The sequence below is a fragment of the Elephas maximus genome, chromosome 5 (assembly GCF_024166365.1).
Source record: "Elephas maximus indicus isolate mEleMax1 chromosome 5, mEleMax1 primary haplotype, whole genome shotgun sequence".
NCBI classification, from domain to species: Eukaryota; Metazoa; Chordata; class Mammalia; order Proboscidea; family Elephantidae; genus Elephas; species Elephas maximus.
The window spans coordinates 73525407-73545895 of record NC_064823.1 but is presented as its reverse complement, the minus strand read 5'-3'; the positions used below and the strand labels follow the sequence as shown (position 1 = coordinate 73545895).

At 46.7% G+C, this 20489-nt stretch overlaps 1 protein-coding gene and 1 long non-coding RNA gene across 2 annotated transcripts in view; one reads left to right on the top strand and one right to left on the bottom strand.

Annotated features, from left to right (window-relative positions):
- SCD5 (stearoyl-CoA desaturase 5) overlaps positions 1-12437 on the bottom strand; it is a 175847-nt gene extending 163410 nt beyond the window's left edge. The window contains exon 1 of the mRNA XM_049885886.1: positions 11959-12437. Within this exon, the coding sequence (XP_049741843.1) occupies positions 11959-12190 (232 nt within the window). The 5' untranslated portion in view covers positions 12191-12437. The remainder of the gene's footprint in view (positions 1-11958) is intronic.
- LOC126077026 (uncharacterized) lies at positions 10819-20259 on the top strand. The gene is made up of 5 exons (XR_007517643.1): positions 10819-10996; positions 12357-12457; positions 12890-12986; positions 13588-14032; positions 16620-20259. It is a non-coding gene; the product is annotated as an uncharacterized LOC126077026 (long non-coding RNA).
- The last annotated feature ends 230 nt before the right edge of the window (positions 20260-20489 follow it).

Genomic DNA, 20489 nt, shown 5'->3' with positions numbered 1-20489 from the left:
TCAGAGGGTAGTGACTTCATTCCCCCCAGGACTCCAGATGGATTCAAGACTCTGGAGTAATTTGATATTGCTCAAAAATGCTAATGACTCACCTAATTTTCCAGTGCTGCAGAACTAAAAATAGTGAATTTGGGGGTGGGAGGTGGAAGGGGGTAGATATCCACAGTTGTTAATAAATACCTCCTTTTGCTTATAGGGACTCCAGGGCAAAACAAATGCTTTCAGGGATACTAAAGTAAGTCATAAGCTGAGAATAGAGATGAATTTCACTGTAACCATCTGCAAAAATCCCTTATGAACTTATTTACTAGAGTAGTGGATTGACAAACTACCCCACAGAATAGTTAAATTTTAGAAATTCAATCCTAATTTCATGCATGGAACTTTTATAGAAGAGTATTTTCCATTATGTAAAGGTCCCCGGGTGGCACAAATGGTTTGCTCTTGGTTACTAACCTAAAGGTTTGAGTTCAAACTCATCCAGCAACACTGCCAGAGAAAGTCCTGGTCATCTGCTTTGGAAAGGTCACGACCTTGCAAACCATATGGAACACTTCTGCTTTGCCCACACGGGGTCCCCATGAGTCAAAACTGACGGGACAGCAACTAACAACATGCCTAGAGGACAGTACATTATGTAGTTACAGCTGGGGGCGGGACTCACAGCTCTTCTTTACAGTTATAAAAGGCACAAGGGCAGGGACCAGGTCTTTGTTTTCTTACATGGTTCTTGGCCCAGGGCCATAAGTAATTAACTGCGTGCTCGATAACTGCTTCTTGATGGGGAGGAGGAAGATGCTATGCGAGATGGCCTTGCCCATTTGGGTCACAGGTTGTATTTCAGGGAGCCAAGTTAAAATCAACACAGTCCAAACGGCAAGTGTACGATGATATTAATATGACAGTGACACAGGAACAAAAGAAATTTAAATCTGAATTATAAACTCTTCTCGTTTCATTTCTTTTCTAAGACATTATCTGTTTCTTTTCTCCCCATTTCAGGGGCACTCTCCAGAAACTTCCATAACCCCTAAGACCTTGATTACCACATCAATATCACATACCTATAGGCAAAGTAATGACCTAGCTCCTAATCTGCCACCCAACAGCCACCCAGAGTGACATCGATCAAGCAGCCACCCTAAGTAGGTACTTTACATGCAGTATTTGCCTCAAAGGTTTTATACAATGTCTACACTGCAATCCCGCTCTACACATTCCTGATGTCTGCACTTCAAAAGAAGGTTTTCCATACTCTCTAGCCAAAAGCGATACTTTTGTTTCTCTTATAACATAGTTAACATCTTTCTCTTAAATAAGATACTTCCTTCTTAGGTTGGTTGTGCAAATATAAGCTCCTGCTGGATGATGTTAAGTGAAGAGGCACCAGACTTTGAAATGCACTTTTCTTGAGTAAAATTTGAGGCTACAGAACAGAACCCTGGTTGTGATTTTATCACCGAGAGTCTGTGTCACCTCAATGATGAGGAAAACGACCAACTGAGAAAACTATTTATCAGTCTTTATCAGTCATGAGGCATCAGTGGTTCAGTGGTAGAAGTCTCCCCTTCCACATGGGAGACCGGGTTGGATTCCTGGCCATGCACCTCAAGCGCAGTCACCACCTGTCATCCTGTGGAGATTTTTGTGTTGTTATAACGCTGAAGGGGTTTCACTGGAGCTTCTAGACTAAGACAGACCAGGAAGAAAGGCCTGATGATCTACTTCTGAAAATCAGCCAATGAAAACTCTGTGGATCACAACGGTCCAATCCACAACCAATCATGGGGATGGCACAGGGCCATGCAGGTCACCATGAGTCAGGGGCCGAAGGCCTCCATGGGGGACAGCGTGTCACCACAGAAAACCTTTGTGAGAACACATTCTAAGTCACTAGTTTTCTATCTTTTTTCTTTTTAATTCCATTCTAGGTACCTTCCCACAATGGAATTTAACAATTCCCTGTTTCCAGAATAACATTCCCCACACCCACTGCACCCCAACAAAGCCCACGTAGGAAAGCAATAGAGAGCCCTGAAAACTTCCCTGTGCAGTTAGGGCGACTCGCGGGCACACAGGGTGTGCAGATTTCTGCGGCATTGAGAAAGGCATCTCTCTCCCTAGTCCTTCCCCAAAATTCACACGCAAAGTTCAATAAGAAGAAAAACATTTTCAATGTTAAGGGATAAAATGCAAACTTCCCGTAGAAAGAAAGGCCACATAGTGACTTAAACTCATTCATTCACTTGTTCTTCCATCCATTTAACCAGCACTCATGTGTTGAACATTCATCACGGAAAGGTGGGGTGCCATACCCTGGTGAGGCAGAAATGCCATCAAGGAGCTGAGAGCTTCAGGAAAAAGGCAGACTTCACAACACACTGTGGGGAGCCTTGGTGGCGCAGTGGTTAAGAGCTTGGCTGCTAACCAAAAGGTGGGCAGTTCAAATCACTAGCCACTCCTTGGAAACCCTATGGGGCAGCTCTACTCTGTCCTATAGGGTTACTATGAGTTGGAGTTGAATTGATGGCAAAGGGTTTGGTTTTTGGTTTTTTTTTTTTGGTGGTGAGTGCAGGATTACAAACAGTGTAGGGGTTAGGAAATAGAGAGGAAGAGCCACTAAAATATAAAACAGAGACTAGAACCTTTTTGGAGTAGAAATGACACCAGAAGAGGGAAGGGCATGAGACGGACGGAAGGGCGGCCGTGGAGCAGAGTTGGCTGCCCAAGCAGCCATGCCCCCTTCTTTCTGCTTCCAGAGCCAGGGTTCTGTTTGGCTCTCTGTCCCTGCCTCATGTGGCTCAGTGGCCAGTTCTGGTTATGCCAAAGTAGCCAGAGTAACTTATTTCCTTGCCAATGATGAGTTTAAGAACACATACTTAACACAATCCTGCAAGTGAGACCTGAGAGGAAGTCAGCTTTGGGGTACCAGAAAAGATGTCCCTTCTGATAAAACAAGACTTCAGGAAGGGGTAGCCTCTCTCTTCTTCCATGGACATTGCTGTAACTCCAAGTGCTGCCTGGAACTGTGGGAACCATTTTGCAACCATGAGGAAAATTAAATGTAGATAAGGCCAATATGGCAGAAAAGAAACCTGTATTCTTAATGACATTGTTGGGTCAACCCAGAAATGCCCTATTTCAGGATTTCTTATCAGTGAGAGTAGGGATTTTCTTTATCATTTATGCCATCTGAAAGCTAAGTTTTGTGCTACTTACAGCCAAAGGCATCCTCCTAACTGATCCAGTTTGCTCCATAATATTGTAGAGGGCAGCCCTCTTCCCTGGTCCCTCCACCTTTTCTAGGTATCTTATTAAACAGATAAGCTGAATTCCCAGGAGTTGTGCACAGAACCTCCTTGTTATTTTTCCCCAGCTCTATTCATGAATATAAAATTAATTTTCTAGCCCATGAATTAAACATCATTGCTGCTGGTTTAAAGATTTTAGCAACAGCCTTTTGTTGGCAAGAGAAGCAGAATCCCAGTATGTTCTAAAATAAGCTAAGAGGACTCAGAAGGTTAGGAAGGGAAGCAGAGGGGAGGAGGCCATTAAAAACAAAAATTGCAAAATCCCACTGCTGTCCAGCTTTTCTGAATTGACAGCCTACGGCTGGATTTGAGCTGGGGTGCTTCTATAACTTTAGTGTGCAGATCAATCACCTGGAGATCTTACTCACATGCAGGTACTGATTCAATAGGTCCACGGTGGGGACTGAGGTGCTGTATTTCTAACTAGCTCCCAGATGATGCTAATGTAGCTCAGCTAAGTCCACACTTTGAGTGGCATGGTTGTAAGGCACAGGTGGCTACAGCCATGGGGCTATCAATGTTTGTTCTAAGCCCCATGATGAGAGAAGTCTGTAGCCTGCTAGGACCCACAAAGTCCTCCAACCATTCCCAGTAAGCACCAGACCATGCAATGACCCAAGCACCCACAGAAACAGAACCTGGTCAGGTTCTCTTCAAAGGACAAGAAAGAAATGGTGAGCTAGAGGTAGAAGCAGAGAGAACCAACCATTCCTAAATGTGCGCTAGTGAGAACCAGCTGTTTAAATGCAAGCTCAAGAGAGGAAGCATGTGTGCGCACAAACACAAAAGCACGTGCGCAAACACAAATGAGCCCGTGCGCACACACGTGCACTCACCTTTTAGGAATAAAAGAACATAACAGAGGAATAGAGAACAGAGGAAGAAAGGAGGAGGAGGAGGATAACACTCCGAGTCTGGGTTTACTATTAGACCCTCGCGGTTTTTAGTATTTTAGCCTAAGAGGACAACAACTGTAAGTCAGTGAAATCAAATGCCTGATTAAGACATTACTCCTACCTTCCTCTCATCCCTGGCCACCCTGAGGCAAGGTGCCTGGGCCCGCTGCATAACTGCTTAGAGCAAGGGCTGGTTAGGCTAGCCGGAAGGTGTCTGCCCCAGAGTCCTCCCTTAAAAACTTCAGTCTTACTCATCCCACTAGCAAATGTCTGGTATGGCAAATAGGCTCCAGGTCATTTGGTGGGACTAGAAATCGCTGGTGTGTGATAGGCTGAGATCAGGGCCCAAGGGGAGGAGGAGGTGAGAGTCTGGTAGAGACTAAGAGTGTCCAGGGGTGGCCTCCCCACAGCCTGCACCTCCTCCAGCCTCAGCCTGGTCCTGGTGAACCTTCTGTGCCCTGGATCAGCGGCCTGCATTCCTCCCTCTTCCCAGGCTGCTCTCCAGCCACCCGGAACAATCAGTTCCTTGAACAGGCCTGTGTCTGTGTCTCTTTCACCCCTCTGGATTTTTGTTCATGCTGCCGCGTGCCTGGAACAAAGTCTCACCAAAACCCCTGTCAGCCAGCCCCGGAGCTCCTTTGGGCCTCAGTGCAGCTGCCAATCACTCTGGAGAGCCCCCCAAGTGGCGTTGCTTCTCCGGTCCCTACAGCGCTCTAGCTACTGCTGCCTTAGCAGTTACCCCCTGCTCTCTGATCTTTCAACTGGACTGTACGTGCCATGAAGTCAGGGATGGTGTCTTGTTTACTACTCTATCCAGTGCCTGGCAGATCACGGGGAAGTAATAAATATTAATTGAATAAATAAAGCAAATAATGGTGCTCAGCCCCAGCTATTAGCCAGAAACACCTAAATCAATCTCTTAACAAAGAAATTCTTTTTTTTGGCTGGAGATTCCAATTAAGGCCACTACCTGTTGTTGTTAGGTGCTGTAGTAATCCCATGTGACACAGTTTTCTTGGCTATAATTTTTTGGAGCCCTGGTGGTACAGTGGTTAAGAACTTGGCTGCTAACCAAGAGGTTGGCAGAATGAATACATTAGCTGCTTGGAAACCCTATGGGGCAGTTCTACTCTGTCCTACAGGGTCACTATGAGTTGGATTCGATTCAACAGCAGTGTTTGGTTTGGTTTAATCTTTATGGGAGCAGATTGCTAAGTCCTTCTCCCATAGAGCCTCTGAGTGGGTTCAAACCACCAACCTTTCAGTTAGCAGCCAAGTGCTTAACCATTTGGAACACCTAGTAAGAGCTAATCCACACTAACACGTTCTGTGCTACAATGGATGTCCTTACTTAAAGATAGATGCAAATTTGGTGCCACCTCTTCACTTGTGTACTTAATGTCAAAGTCCTATCTTCAGAGTACAGATAGGAAACATGTAGAGTTCTACTAAATTCACCCCAGAGGTTCAAACCTACCCTGGTCACACAGGATGTGATAGTATTAAGATCTCCCTAATCTCTGTTCAGAGCTCTGGTGGCACAGTGGTTAAAAGCTCAGCTGCCAACCAAAAGGTTACCAGTTCAAATCCATCAGCCACTCCTCGGAAACCCTATGGGGCAGTCCTACTGTGTCCTATGCAGTCACTATAAGTTGGAATTGCCTTGAGAGCAACAGGTTTGGTGTCTTTTTGCAATCTGGGTTCCAAGTGCCTGGGTGGCACAAACTGTTAAGCACTCCACTTCTAACTGAAAGGTTAGCAGTTCAAATCCATCCAGGGGCACATCAGAAGAAAGGCCTAGTGATCAGCTTCCAAAAGGTTACAGCCTTGAAAACCCTCTGGAACACAGTTCTACTCTGTACACCCAGGGTCACTGTGTGTAGGACTGGACTCTGTAGGAACTTTTTTTTTTTTTTCAGTTTAGGGTGGGGGCCCCAGCTTTTGAAAAATTTTAAAGCTCCTCAAGTGATTGATGAGCAGCCATTTTTGAGAATCATAGCAATAAAAATAATGAATGAATTTGTGGATGAATGAATATGTGACTACATGCACAACCGTGAGTACCTCATAGCTTTCACACGTGAATTAGCAGTGGGCATTTACGAGGGAGGGCAGCCAGCACCTGTTGTTGGAGCCACCAGTCCGTTGCCAGGGGAAATAAAATTGGTGACAAACTGCCTTTACCCATGACTAGGGCTCTCTGACAACCAGGGCTTTCTCCAGCCAGGCAGCTGACTGAGGCAAGACTTCCCAAAGGATGAACAAAATAGAGGACGAGTGAAGTGAAACACTAGGGGTGTGTGAACGAAGCTGGGCTCCAGGCCAAGCTCTTTACTGTGTTGTTTCTTTTAATTCTAACTGCGACCTGATGCTGGTTGTACTGTTTTTATTCCCGTTGTGCAGTTGGGAACACCAAGGTTGGGAAGCTTAACAGGTATGCCCAAGGCTATATGTGAGGGGCTGGGCTTTGAACCCAGACTCTCTGACTCCAAGCCCACACACTTAACCCTAAGGTTGTGCCACTTCCAGAGAAATCCAACATGTCACAGCAGAGGGGCATGTAAGCTCTGTATGCCAGGGACTACAGGATGGCAAAATAAGTGCTTGAGGAAGAAAATGCCACTCAAAAATGACACTGGCTTCTGTGAAACCTTTAAGAAACCACCATGGCCGTGACATTCTTTTGCAAATCTACTGATGGCTTTTTCAAGTAATTACTATAACTTTATGCAATACACAAAACTAGAAAAGGCAAGAACTAAAAGTTACGGCAAGGTCGTAGTCCAATATTTGGATTTAAAGGATGTGCCTTCTATTTGAGCCACATGAATTCAAAGTCCCAGGTCCATGACGAATCCAGTGCAAGTATCGTGACCCAGGCCCTGGCCTGGGAGGGAACGACAGTAGATAGCACTGGGTGTCTACTCTGACAGGCGCTTTTATACATGCCCCAATCATTACAGCAACCTGTCAGCTCAGAATTGTTGTCAATCCCATTTTACAGACGAGGAAACTGAGGCTCACAAACTATAAAGGGATGTGTCTGAGGTTGAACAACTAATCGGCAATGCCAGGATTCTAGCCCCGGTTTCTACTCTGCAGCACTGTTTCTCATTTCATGATCACAGTGCAGCTTGCAACGACCTTGACCAGTTTTTTTTTTTTTTTTTTAAAAACTGACTCAATAATACTAACCTCAACCTATATTTATACTTGCTGGGACTATTAAGCCAGCAAAAACACCATTTGTTCTGTCTGGTTTTGCTGCACTCCACCCTTGGGTAAAGCTTTTAGGCTTTCAGTGCTTGTTCATTTATTCCAAATGTAAGAGTTGCTGCGACCCTAGGCTGCGGATGACAAGGCTTAAAAACGAACATTCATTCACGGTTTTAGTAGTCCACTTAGCACTAAAAAAAATTTTTTAAAAGATGTCCCAAAAGGGCAGGAGGGGGAATTACAAGTCGAAACTAAGACCTTAAGAGATTCAGAGAGATAATTCTATAGTAATTGCAACTGGCTGTGTTCAAAAAAACACAAGTACTGAGGATCAGGTGAGCTGCCAGCTGAACAAAAAGATTCTTAGCTACAAAACAGTGATCTTCTTGGAGGAAGAAAATAGAAGAGGAGGAAGACAGGATGAAAGACAAAGAAAAGGACATGAGCAAGGGAGAAAGGAAAGGGGAGATGTGTTTTCTTCCATTTTTGGAGGTTTCAAGAAAGAACCCTTGTTTCCAAAGCCCAAACAAGCTTTTCCATGCCAGGGAGGGAATGAAATCAAGTTCGATTATGCTGCGGGAGTGCCTTTTTTCCTTCTGTTAAGAAAAAGACCCAGTATTAGGACCAATAATAATGACAGCTAACAATTGCTGAACAACCAAGGGCCAGGCACTGTGCTAAGTGCTTTGCATATATTACCTAATTTAATTCTCATATCAACTTCATGAGCCAGTAGCATTAATATGTCTATTTTTGGGGGAAGAAAATGGGAGCTTAGAGATGTTCATCTGTCCAAGGCCACGGGGATGTCAAGTAAGTAGAGAGCAAGGACTCACATCCAGATCTGCCTCTCCACTGAGCTTTGGTCACCCTAGAAAACCTGGAGGCAAGACAGAAGTTCATGGCCACAAATTCTTGGGGCTTCTCAACAATCTTGGGGACTTGATGGAAAAAGAAGCACAACCCAACAAAGACATCAGGACCATCCTAAAACATGGATGGCTTATTTTTGTCTGATGCCTAACAAAAAGCAGCTCATCTTTGGGCAATTCTCAGAATTGGGCAGAATTTGACTGGTGGACACTGCCTTCCAAACCTCAGCCTCTCCTGACTCTCCAAATTGTCTGCCATCTCTTAGCTTCCTCGCCACAAGCTGAATTCCGCTCAGGATGGTCTAGATGCTCCAGCAACCAGTATGGCACCAGAGATTCCTGTACCAGCCTAAACAATGACCACATCTGCTGCCAGAAAAGATGGAAGAAGGCAGGCCAGCCCACTGAAGGGAGCACCAGGGCCGGACTGCTTTACATGCCCAGTACTGTCACTGAAGTTAATCCATGAGGAAAAAAATAAACAAAAACATGATGTCACCATGGGACATATTTTGAGAACTTGATGACATTTAGGGAGAAACCAGAAAAGTCCCTGGCATTTCTGGAAACCAACAGCCAGAACACTTGGAGGCAATCAGGAATAAACCACACTGGGAAGGAGCCGGAGACTTTCAGCTTGATTCTGTAACCACCGTTAAACACTCCCTTGCTCTACCCATCTTGGCATTCAGAGCATCGATTAACTGCTACTCTGGCCTAAGACTCTAAAAGCAGGCCCTTCTGTGAGCTCAAGCCTTCAGGTGAAGATTTTTTTTTTCTCCAGCTGGAGTCTGCTTTTTGGTCCTTGAAACTCATAAACTCCTGCCTCAAAACCTGAGGGCACCAAGAGCATTCTGTTCTGACAGCATGCCCACTCTGGAGTGGGAAGGATCAGAGGGAAAATAACGCTATAGCCCCAAGAAGAATCATAAAAAGCGGTGGGGGAGGCCAGCCAGTGGATGAGGCCAGACAGTGAACAAGTTGATGGCTCTTTCACAGATGACATTTTACTACCATGCAAATTACTCTCCACACACTGCACACCGAACACACCCTCTGCCAGGTGCACTGCATGGATGCCTCTTGTTTCTAGGGCAACCTCACCTGGGGTAGAGGGTGGCAAACAATGGATGGGCTAAGCCTATTTCCTTGACAACTCAGGTCCAGCAGGTGGATGAGCAGCCCTCTAATGCATGAACTCAGCCCTAAGCAAAACAGAGCCAATGGAGAGATAGAAGAAAAGGACATTCTGCAGAAGGGTGTGTGTGTGGGATTTGTGGGTCAAGGTATCAGGGCTTTTGAGACTGTGTCAGTGGTCCCCCTAGTCCCTCCAGTTGCCCTATATATCTTAGCCATCACTGCCACTGATCTTAGCTCATCTCCAACTGACCCTCATAGCTTTTCTCAAAAGATACCCATCAGTTAAGATCCATTTGTTTGCAATGTTTCTAAGCCACAATTTTAGACCTTAAAACTCTAACATCCACCATTGTCTGCTCCCTCTCATATATATGCTTTTCTTTCTTTCTTTAGTGGCAATGAAAGGCAGATAGGGAAAGACTCAAGATTCAGGGAACAGAGCTGATGAAGAATAGCTAAGGCATTCGGGGAGGTACAAGCATGAGATTTGGCAATTATCACAAGGGGAAACCAGATTCCTGCAGCATGTTGACTTCTCCCAGAAGGTGGGGGAGTTTGAGGCTGAGGGAGGTGTCCTTTGGCCAAAATCTTTTAGAACAAAGATTCTGTCTTCACCACCGAGGGCAGCCTGAAAAGGGCAGAAGTGACTTGGCAAACCTGGAGTGGGGGGTCTCATCCTTATTGTTCCTGGCTGGGTGCCAGGGTCAGCAGGGGTTCAGTGGCTGTAAGGAGTATAGCTTGTGGGTCCTGTGGAGCTCCAGGCACGTAGGATATTTTAAGTGCTCACTCCTCCCCGAGCTCTCCCACACTGCAACATTGAAAATAAGACCTGATCCCTTAAAGACAGGTGGACTTTGAGGTCCGGCACACAGCACAGCCCCTGGAAGCTGGGGGAGAGAGGAGCTCGCTGGAGGCTCTGGGGCAATAAGGGCTTTTGTTGGGAAGGTTGGAGTGTGTCAGTTATGCCAGCGTTGAACTCTCTACAATCTAGTTGTTTGGAGATAAGAGATGGGAGGCAGACAGACTGAGAATTCAACCAATACTTAACAAAGATAGCTGGTAAAAAGGACACAGAATTGAAGAGGTACATTGAGAGGGGAAAGGATGAGGCAGGTGGTTACTGGCAGGTTTGGGGGAACTTTATAACCTTTCAATGATTCCCAAAGATCCCCTGCTGCTTTCACTATCCCTCAACTGTGCCTTCCTTCCCTCAGTCACACCCCCCTAAAAGGCACCCACGTTCTCAATGGGGTTGCTTCCTAGAGCAGGGGCTGCACGGGTTTCAAGAGAAGGCTTGGTGCCCCAGTGGCCCCATTAACTACCTAGGCATCTGAAGCTGGCATTCTACCAAATAAAAGGCTTTGTAGAAAACGGTCTCTCAATTTTCTTCCTTCCTCTTCCCCTCTGGCAATAAAAGTAGGTTGTGCTTCTCCTGCTCAGCTCCTTAGAGATCTCTGAAACCCGGGCTGAAAGGGTTTCTTGGACTACCTCGTCGAATTCTCAGCGGTGGACATCAATGCCTGCGCCTTTTGTCCTGGCTACCGCCGCTATGGAGACCCAGGTCAAAATCAGCTATTGGGAGCGGGGGTGGAGGAGGAGGAAGGTGCGAGGTGCTTCAGAGGTCTGTAACCTGGATCATGCAGGCAGGCATAGAGCCCCCCGGAGTCCTCCGGGGTGGTGGTGGGCTCCTGAGCTCCCTCCCTTGCCAGCAGGGGTGGGAGTGCAAGGAAGAAGGGTGGGGGGAGAGCCACAGGTGCGGGAAACATACCCACGTCGGCCAGAGGGGGACAAGGGCCTGGAGGGGAGCTTTGCACGGCCACAGTCGGAGCTTTCTGCTGCGTGCAAAGCGCTCTCGCCATGGGCTCGGTTTTCTGCTGGAGAAACTTCTAGGGTCGGAGAACTGGAACTAGGTATGGGAGATCACTGCCCGGGGCGAGAGGGCGGGAAGGGGCTGGGACGACGGCCTTGGAGAGGCGGGAAGGGAAGTGATTTCTTCTGTGCGAAAACGAAGACTCAATCCCTTGTCGGGTCTCTCCTCCCTCCTTCACTGCCTTTCTAGTCCTTAACTCGGCCCTAACGTCCTTGGCCGGCGGAGGAGACTAAGGAGCTGAGAGAGGCTGGGGAAGGCGGTGTTGCACGGGTGACACTACCACTCCACCTGTATTCCCTCGCTCAGAGCCGGGTTTAGATCGTGCCCAGCATCTCCCTTTGCGCGCCTCTGCGCACACCCGCGGCACCGCCAGACCCCGAGTCCTCCCCGCTCTCCATCAGGGAGCTGGCAAATGTGCTTCCTCAGGCAGACAGCCAGGGACGTAGAAGTTGAAAATACCTGGGTAGAAATACCTGCCGGTCCCAAAGGGCAGAGAACCGGATTCCCATTGGGCCAGGGTGCATGGAGGAGAGGTGAGGGGAGAGCGAGGGAGCTTCGCACCGCCCGCAGCCGAGACGCGACCAGCGACCCCGCGCGCCTCGCCGCCACCTACGCGGCGCGCCCAGGCCGCAGGGGGCGACGGCGGGACTCACCCCAGAGCAAAGTGAGCGGCTTGGCTTTGGGGATGAGCACCAGGGAGTACACGGCCCCCAGGTGGAGCAGACTCATCAGGACGACGTTCCTCCAGACGATGTTCTGGCGCTGCCCGCGGGCGTCCGGCCTCTTCTGGCCGCCGTCGCCCTCCGAGGTGTCGACCCGGGCACGAATTTCCTCCTTGGCATTGCAGAAGTGGACCTTCGTCCCGTCTGCGGTAGGGCCTCGCATGGCTGGGGAGAGGTCGCCCCGGCTGCAGCGGCCGCGGTAGGCAGACACTCTCCTGCGCGGAGCTAGCCGGTGGGGGCGGGGACTTCTGCCAAAATTTTAGGGGGTTTTCTCCGCACCTCGGGTCCTTGCCTTCCCAGCCCTTCTCTGTGATTCCTTCTACCTTCAGGCTCTCAGCTTGGCCTAAAGATGCAAATCTAGGCGCCCTGCATCTGTTGCCGGCGTACCACCCATGCCACTGTCAGGGCGGAACTCAGCTGGGAGGAAGAGGTGAGTGCGAAGGGCGGGAGGGGGTAGGGGGTGGGAGGGATGAGGGAGGGGCTGTGGAAAGAGAGCGGAGAAAGCGTCGCGGGAGGGAGCACTCGGAGGGAGCCGGAGCAAAAAAAGACCTGCATAGCTACAGCCAATCAGCTTTGCCTGCGGGGCTCTTAAAGAGAAAGGCGCCCCTTGGCCTCCGCTGCCTGGGCTCCCCGGGACCAGAAGAGGGAGTCCGCTTGGTAGGCAGTTGGCAGCCTCCGCCCGGGGTAGGGTGGGGGTGGGGGGGGCGGTGAGGGTGAGGGGTGGGTGGACGTGGTTCCTGGGCTAGGGAGCCTGCAGAGCAAGCGCACAGCACTTTTGTTTGTTTGATTGTTGTTTTCTCTACCACCCAAATACCTTTCCCCAGACTATCCCTTTTAAGAAGTCTTTTTTTTTCTTATGAAGCCACAGACCACCCATGTTGGGGAATTTAAAATACTTGCCCAGAGTCTCAGCACAAGGCCAGATCCGAGATGAGCATCAGAAGTCCCAGTTTCTGCCGGTTAGTAAGGCCCGCTGGACCAATTGAGGGGTGAAGGGCAACCGCTCAACTCTTAGGCATCGTGAATTACCCCCTGCTCGGGCCAGGCGCACAGTACCGGCTCAGTTTGTGCCCATTGGGTGATACATACATGATTCGGGGCCTGGTTAGTAGCCAACAGTGCCCCGTCCACTTCGCAGCCCATCAGCCGCACGCAAATTTTAAGCTTGTTAGCCGGCGCTTCTGGGAGCCTGGGAGGGCGCAAGCGGTTTGCAATCAGCTGCTTACCTAAATGTTGGCGTTGGAATCTACCCAGCGGCTCTGTGGAAGAAAGGCCTGGTGAACTGCTCCCTTAAGGAGTACAGCCAAGAAAACGCTATAGAGCAGTTCTACTCTGTAATACACGGGGTCACCATGAGTGGACTGACCTCCCTGGCAATGGGTTTTTGTTTCTAGCATGCTTCTGAACAGCCTCCTTAGCTCTCAGTTAATGTAGCAATAATCTTAAAGTCAGCACCATTAAGAATGAGCCTAAAAAAAAAAAAAAAAAAAACCCACCCAGAACATTCTAAGGAAAACTAACCTGTGAAAATTTTGTGTCTGCCCATTTCTCCCCTCCTAGAGCAGATAATTTAGAGCTGCCCAGGGAGGGCTCTAGTTGCACAGAAAATGCAAAGATGGGTGAGCTGAACATGCCCTGGGCAGATGTGGCTGTACCTGCAGGTGGGTGACAAAAGTAAAAGAACTCAGGACTGGAAGCTGGGAGCTCTGTATCCTAGTTCCAACTCACTGTGACCCAGCTCAGCTCTCTGAGCACCCATTTCTTTACCTGGGATAGATTCCTTCCAGCTTGCAAATTCCATGAATGTGAGTTTTAAGGGGTGCCATTACATTGACATTATATGGACAAATGAAGTTGATTTTTGGATGACCCAGTGTTTTTCTCTCCAGGAGAGAGAAAAAAAAAAAATTGCCAGGAACTGACTGCATGAAAGGGTTGTGCACGAGCAGACCTGAACCAGTGCATTGAACAGGATAAAACCGTATCTAATTTAAAACTGAATCAGGTATGTAGTTTGTAGAATTGGAGCCAGTAAGTCAGTGTTGTGGTGCTTCAGATAGAGCTGAAATTACTGAATGAAATGAAATTTACCTGGGAACCAGATAAATGTGGGTACTGTGTAATGGCTAGTGAGACAACAGAACACGAAACTGGAAGATGTGAATTACACCAGCCCGTTCAGTGCAAAATCTATAGTGAACCACTTTTTATTCTCATGTTCTCTCTGCTCCCCACTCCCATCAGACCCATGTACCCCCTCCTTGACTCTTTGGCCTAGCCTGACCTTTCTCTGAGGTGGACTAGTTGCTCAGGCAAAAACATCTCTCTGAATTATTGTAAAGACTTACCCCACCCTCACTCTAACTATTCAGTCATTTGTTTGGCATTTGTTGGGCATGTGCTATGTGCCCAGACTGGTGGGCACAGGGGATACAACATCAAATATAGTCTCCGCCCTAAAGGAAATCCCTGTCTAGGAAGGAAGACCGATCAAATAAATGTAACCTCTTGGCTATGGCCTTGGAAATTTGGAAGGGCATTGGAAGATTTGGTTTATTACCAGAAAAATAATAAACTCCTCTTAGGCATCAGGCATACATACAAGTCCAGGAGAAGCAGCAAAATACTCTTTACTTATCCCTCTGGGTTTCTTTACATATTAGATAAGCTACTCTATTTGAATCTATCTTGCGTGAACATCATCCTGTCTTCCCTCCAATGAGTCATGCTGGGTGGGGCCAGTCCTTTCAGCTGGTTGTTCCCATGATGGAGGAGGGAATGTCTTAGAAGGGGCTGAAGGAAAATGACACCTTCAGATCCAGCTTCACAGTGAAGCATCTACAAGATACACTCTTCTCGCCCCATGGTGATATTCTTTATTTTATGAGCCAATCTCATAAGGTGACCTCAGGAGACAGTTTCAGTTAAAGGTTTAAAGAGTATCTCAGGGCCATAGTCTCTGGGAGACCTCTAGTCTCAGCTGGTCCAGTAAGTATGGACTTTTTAAGAATTTGAGTTCTGTTCCCTATTTTTCTCCTGTTTTTTCGGGATCCACCTATTGTGGCCCTGATCAGAATGATCGTTAGTGGTAGTGGGGCACCATCTAGTTCTTCTGGTCTCAAGGTAGATGAGGCTGCAGTTCATGTAGCCTGTTAGTCCCGTACACTCGTTTTTGGTTTCTGAGTCTTCGGTTTCCTTCTTTCTCTTTTGTTCCAGATGAGTAGAAACCGATAGTTGTATCTTAGACAGCTGCTCACAAGCTTTTAAGACCTTGGACACTACTCACCAAACTAGGATGTAGAACATAAACTTTATGAACTATATTATGCCAATTGACCGAGTTGTCCCATGAGACTATGATCAGACCATCTGCTGGGTAAGCAGAGTGGGAATTTGACAGAGAGCTAGAGAAAGGTGATGAAGGCTTCCAAGAGCTGTTGATTGGAATGAGAGAGGAAGCTGACCAAGAGCAGTAGGTTGAGGTAGGGATGGGGGTTTGTAAGATGGGTTTGATGGAAGGACAAGGGAACCAGGTCATTGAGGGTGCTGGTGAGAGAGAAGCTTGAGTCCAGGCCGAGGAAGGGGGAAGGGAACGTAATCAGAAGGAAGCTAGAAACTCACAAAAAAGTAGAGGGATCAAAGGCAATTACGTTTGGAAAAGGTTGAAGAGCAGACTTCCTTCTATTTGTTAGGGAATGAGAATAAAGGAAGTAATGGGCACTGTGCTCCAAGAGTGGGATTTTAGTGTTAAGACCTACAGTGGTGGAAGAGTTTCCAGTACTCCAAGGTGAGGACAGGTGGCAGTCACTGGAGATGAGGAAGTTGCAGGATGGAGAGACTGAGGTATACTGGACAGGACTTCCACATGGGGGTTTGTCGTGGATTGAATTGTGTCCCTCCAAAATAGTGTCAACTTGGTTAGTCCATGATTCCCAGTATTGTGTGATTGTCTTCCATTTTGTGATTGCAATTTTATGTTAAAGAGGATAAGGGTGGGATTTTAACACCCTAAGGTCACATCCCTCATCCAACATAAAGGAAGTTTCCCTGGAGTATGACCTCCACTACCTTTTATCTTACAAGAGATAAAAGGAGAGGGAAGGAAGTAGAGTGGGGACCTCATACCACCAAGAAAGCAGCACTGGGAGCAGAGCATGTCCTTTGAACCTGGGGTTCCTATGCAGAGATGCTCCTAGTCCAGGGGAAGACTGATGACGACCTTTCTCTAAGGCTGTCGGAGAAAGAGCAGGGCTTCCCCTGGAGCTGACAACCTGAATTTGGACTTCTAGCCTACTAGACTATGAGACTGGATTTCTCTTTGTCGACGCCATCCACTTATGGTATTTCTGTTGTAGCAGCACTAGATGACTAAGACAGGGTTGAAATAATGTAAGATGGTGTCCCTATTTAGCTAGAGAAGATCGTGAGTCAGGTACCCAAGGGATGGAAGGAGGCTTCCTAAAGAAGGACTGGCAGTAACTTCCAAATGTCAAAGGGCAGACCTTTTGGTTAGCAGCCGTAGCTCTTAACCATTAGGCTACCAGGGCTCCAAAGGACAGACGTAAGATTATAAATGTTGTTGTTGTTGTTAGGTGCTGTTGAGTTGGATACGAACTACAAAAGGGCAGCTCCAAGATGTCCCTGGAGAAAACCATCAGTCAGAATGTTTGATGGCACATTCTGGCAAGCAGTACGTACGCTGGAGTAGAAGTTGCTTCTGGTAGAGAGAATAGAAAGAAGACAGAAGATAGAAAGTGTTACTAATACCACCTACGAAAAACACGAGAGCTGCTTGGTGAGGCATGTCATCTGGCATGGTCAGGAGGGCTTCACAGACGCAGGGGCAGCAAACAAGGCCCTGAAAGATAGGGTTACTTGGCTGAGACCCCCCAAGTTGGATAATTGCATAAGGCTGAGAGATGGGAGTGTGTATGGCAAAGGAGATATGTCAGTATGTGGCATTTAGGTAAGACTGTACCCCTTCAAAGTGTGAATACCAAGATTTTTTTAAATTGTGACAAAAATATTGGTGAAGAAAATGCAGGCTTCAGAAAGGAAGTGAAGAGAAAGAAAAGATCCATTCTTGAAGTTAGTGATTTACAACAGTTGCCACCAAGTCTGTGCTCTTCTTAAGGAAATTTAGATTCTGAGTACAGGAGCTCCGTTGTTGTTGTTGTTGTTAGTTGCCATGGAGTAGATTCTGCCTGGTGAGACCCCCTGTGTGCAGAGAAGAACTGCTCCATAGGGTTTTCAGAAGCAGATCACTAGGCCTGTCTTCTGAAGCACCTCAGGATAGGTATAGTTCAGCTATAGTGTTGTAAAAATGGTTTGGGAACAATGACAGTTTCCTAGATCTCCAATTTCATCCTATGCAATATAGGTACTATACTAAGCTGTAGCTTTAAGATTTAAATGAGGTAATGTACATGAAAGAAACCCTGGTGGTGCAGTGGTTAAAGTGCTAACCAAAAAGTCAGTGATTAGTCAGTGGTTTGAATCCGCCAGTGGCTCCATAGGAGAAAGATGCGGCCGTCTGCTTCCATAAAGATTAACCTTGGAAACCCTGTGGGCCATTTCGACTCTGTCCTACAGGGTCACTGTAGGAATCAACTCGATGGCAATAGTTTTGGTTTTTTGGTTTAATGTACATGAAAGAACCTCCCTACCTGAGAAGTGGCACAGACTTGAGCAACTGTAGTTCACATGTCAGAGGTAAGTTAGTGCCGAGGAGCATGTAAACTGACTGGACTAGGCAGACCTATGCTGGGAACCCTGTCTATACAATTTACCTAATAATCTCAACATTAGTTTTTTCATGTGCAAAATGGAGATAGAACCATCTACCTCAAAGGATTTTTGTGAGAAATAAAGCTTAGCACAGTGTTTGGTATGTAGTAAGTGCTAAATAACACTTTTTGTTTCTAAATTGCTTTAGAGATGGACTGGATGCAGTTATGAAACCCACCTGGCCAGGAAGCCAGGGTGCTTCTGGTGGGTCCCAGACTGGGAGGAGAAGCATAACTGGGTGGTTTGGAGGGCTTCAGTCCTTGAAGGAATGAATTCTCACAGGACCAGGACTTGCATACTATGAGGAGAACCGTGAAATAAGATGACCTGCTCCCCCTTATCAGAGGGAATCATTTAGGTAGCATTTTTGGCACAAGAAATTGACTCAGCAGCATATGGATTTAAGGGGGAGGCGGATTTCCATTGGGTAAGGGGCATGGGCAACAACTTTAAATGAAAACACTCCTTCTTGCCCTCAAAGTACCAAAACCATTCACATGCTTTAGGATGATTCCTGGGGAGCATAAGGTTGAGGAGTTAGCCTCAAGGATTATAAGGAGATTGGTTTTAGTTTTGAGATACAGCGACACTATGGTTTAGTAGAAAATTAGTCTTCTTAGGTTTCGGTTACGGGAGGATCAGCATCCCTCTTTCTCTATTAAATGGATTAAAACAGTTTTCCCATCAAGATTTTATAGCAGTGGATGAGGGGAGACATGTCCCTCTAAAATGAATACTCCTATTGCTTCGGATGTGGAGACAGTGAGAGGTTTCTTTTTAACAAAAATCCCAGCCTTGTTGCTTACGACCCTCCCCACATTTCCTGATCTCTCAATAGTGTGCTGCAGTTTGGCAGAGAAGACAGCATGCTGGAGGTAGCCAGATCAGTGTGCTGATTCGTAAGATAGACAGGAGGGTCTATTTAATGAAAAGCCCATTGAAGTATTGAAACCAACCCAAACCTAGTTCTTCTGTCAGAGATATGCTGCCTTTTGCATCTTTCCAAAGTATCTCGAGTTTCAATCAACTAAGATTCCTTCATTGAGTACATTTACTGCATCTCTTCTAGGAGCCAAGCACTGAGCACAGCTGCACTGACATAAGCATACGTGGCCCTGTGCTCGTGGAAGGCACAATGCAGTGGGAAAGGCAGAGTCAATCAAATAATGTTGAGTGCGGTCGAGTTAATTTTGACTCATAGCGACCCTATAGGACAGAGTAGAACTGCCCCATAGGGTTTCCTAGGCTGTAATCTTTACAGAAGCAGATCACCAGGTCTTTCCCATGGAGGGACTGGTGGGTTTAAACCACTGATCTTTCAGTTAGCAGCCAAGCACTTAACCATTGTGCCATCAGGGCTAAATCAACTACTTCTATAAACTATAGTGCTACGGGAGAATCACTAATCATCCTTTTAAAGAGCCAGTTATGGCATGTTATTGTTTGGCAATACCAACACCACATCCACCTTTAAGCAACACCTGGCTAGAAACAAGGTTCACAAATGGAACCACACTCCTCCCCACTCTGCCTGCTTCCTGCTCGCAAATGCCAGCTCTCTGAAATAAATTAACAGTCCCTATTATTGTGACAGAAGAAAGACAGTATTGACAAGGTTTTCCCCTCCCCAGTCTTCCAGCTCTCCAGTTCCCCTCCTCCCACGAACACCCACCCCATTTTCTTTTAGGATAGTTATTTTGGCTTCCAAGGACAGATAAACACAGAGAAACTCTTATTTCTAGGTATTAGCTGCTGTTATTGTTTGTTTCAATGATCTCTTTCTCTTCCTGCTGTGTCAATTATCACAGGCTGCTCTTAAAAGGTAAAGGCCCTGTTGTTCTCTAGTGGGGAGGAGTATTTGTAAAGAGAGTTCAGGAATGTCAAAAGGGTGACCCAGATTTGCAGCACCAGAGAAAAAAATAGTTCATTGTGAGAATCCTATGTAATCCCTCTGTTATGGATTGTGTCCTCCAAAAATACTGGCCATGATCCCCAGTATTGTGTGGTTGTCCTCCATTTTGTGATCTGATGTAATTATGTGTTGTAAATCCTAACCTCTTATGTTAATGAGGCAGGATTAGAGGCAGTTATATTAATAAGGCAGGACACAATCTACAGGATTAGGTTATATCTTGAATCAATGCCTTTTGAGATACAAAAGAAAGAAGACAGGAGGGACCTCCTACCACCAAGAAAGAAGAGTCAGGCGTGGACTTGGTTCCCTGTGCTTAATAACTCCTAGACCCAAAGACCTTCCCCCAGAGCTGACAGAGAGAGAAAGCCTTCCCCTGGAGCTGGGGCCCTGAATTTGGACTTCTAACCTCCTGAACTATGACAGAATAAATTTGTTTGTTAAAGCTATCCACCACCCACCATTCACTTGTGGTATTTCTGTTACAGTAGCATTAGATAACTAAGACATCGTCAAATCTAGCCTGGTCTTGATGTGGGGAAAAGGTATACAGAAAGGTTAATTTCATGGAAATGTATGTCATTAATGAGGAGGTCTGACTGCTTAAGGACCTCAAGGCCAAGCAAATCTATTTGCCTCAAGCCTTCAAATTGCAAACCATCTCTGTAATGTCTGCCCATTCATTTCGAACCAAGATTTTTTCATCTAGATTAGAAATCAAATTAAATCTGCAAGAGGGATAAAGGTATCCAAATAGACCTGA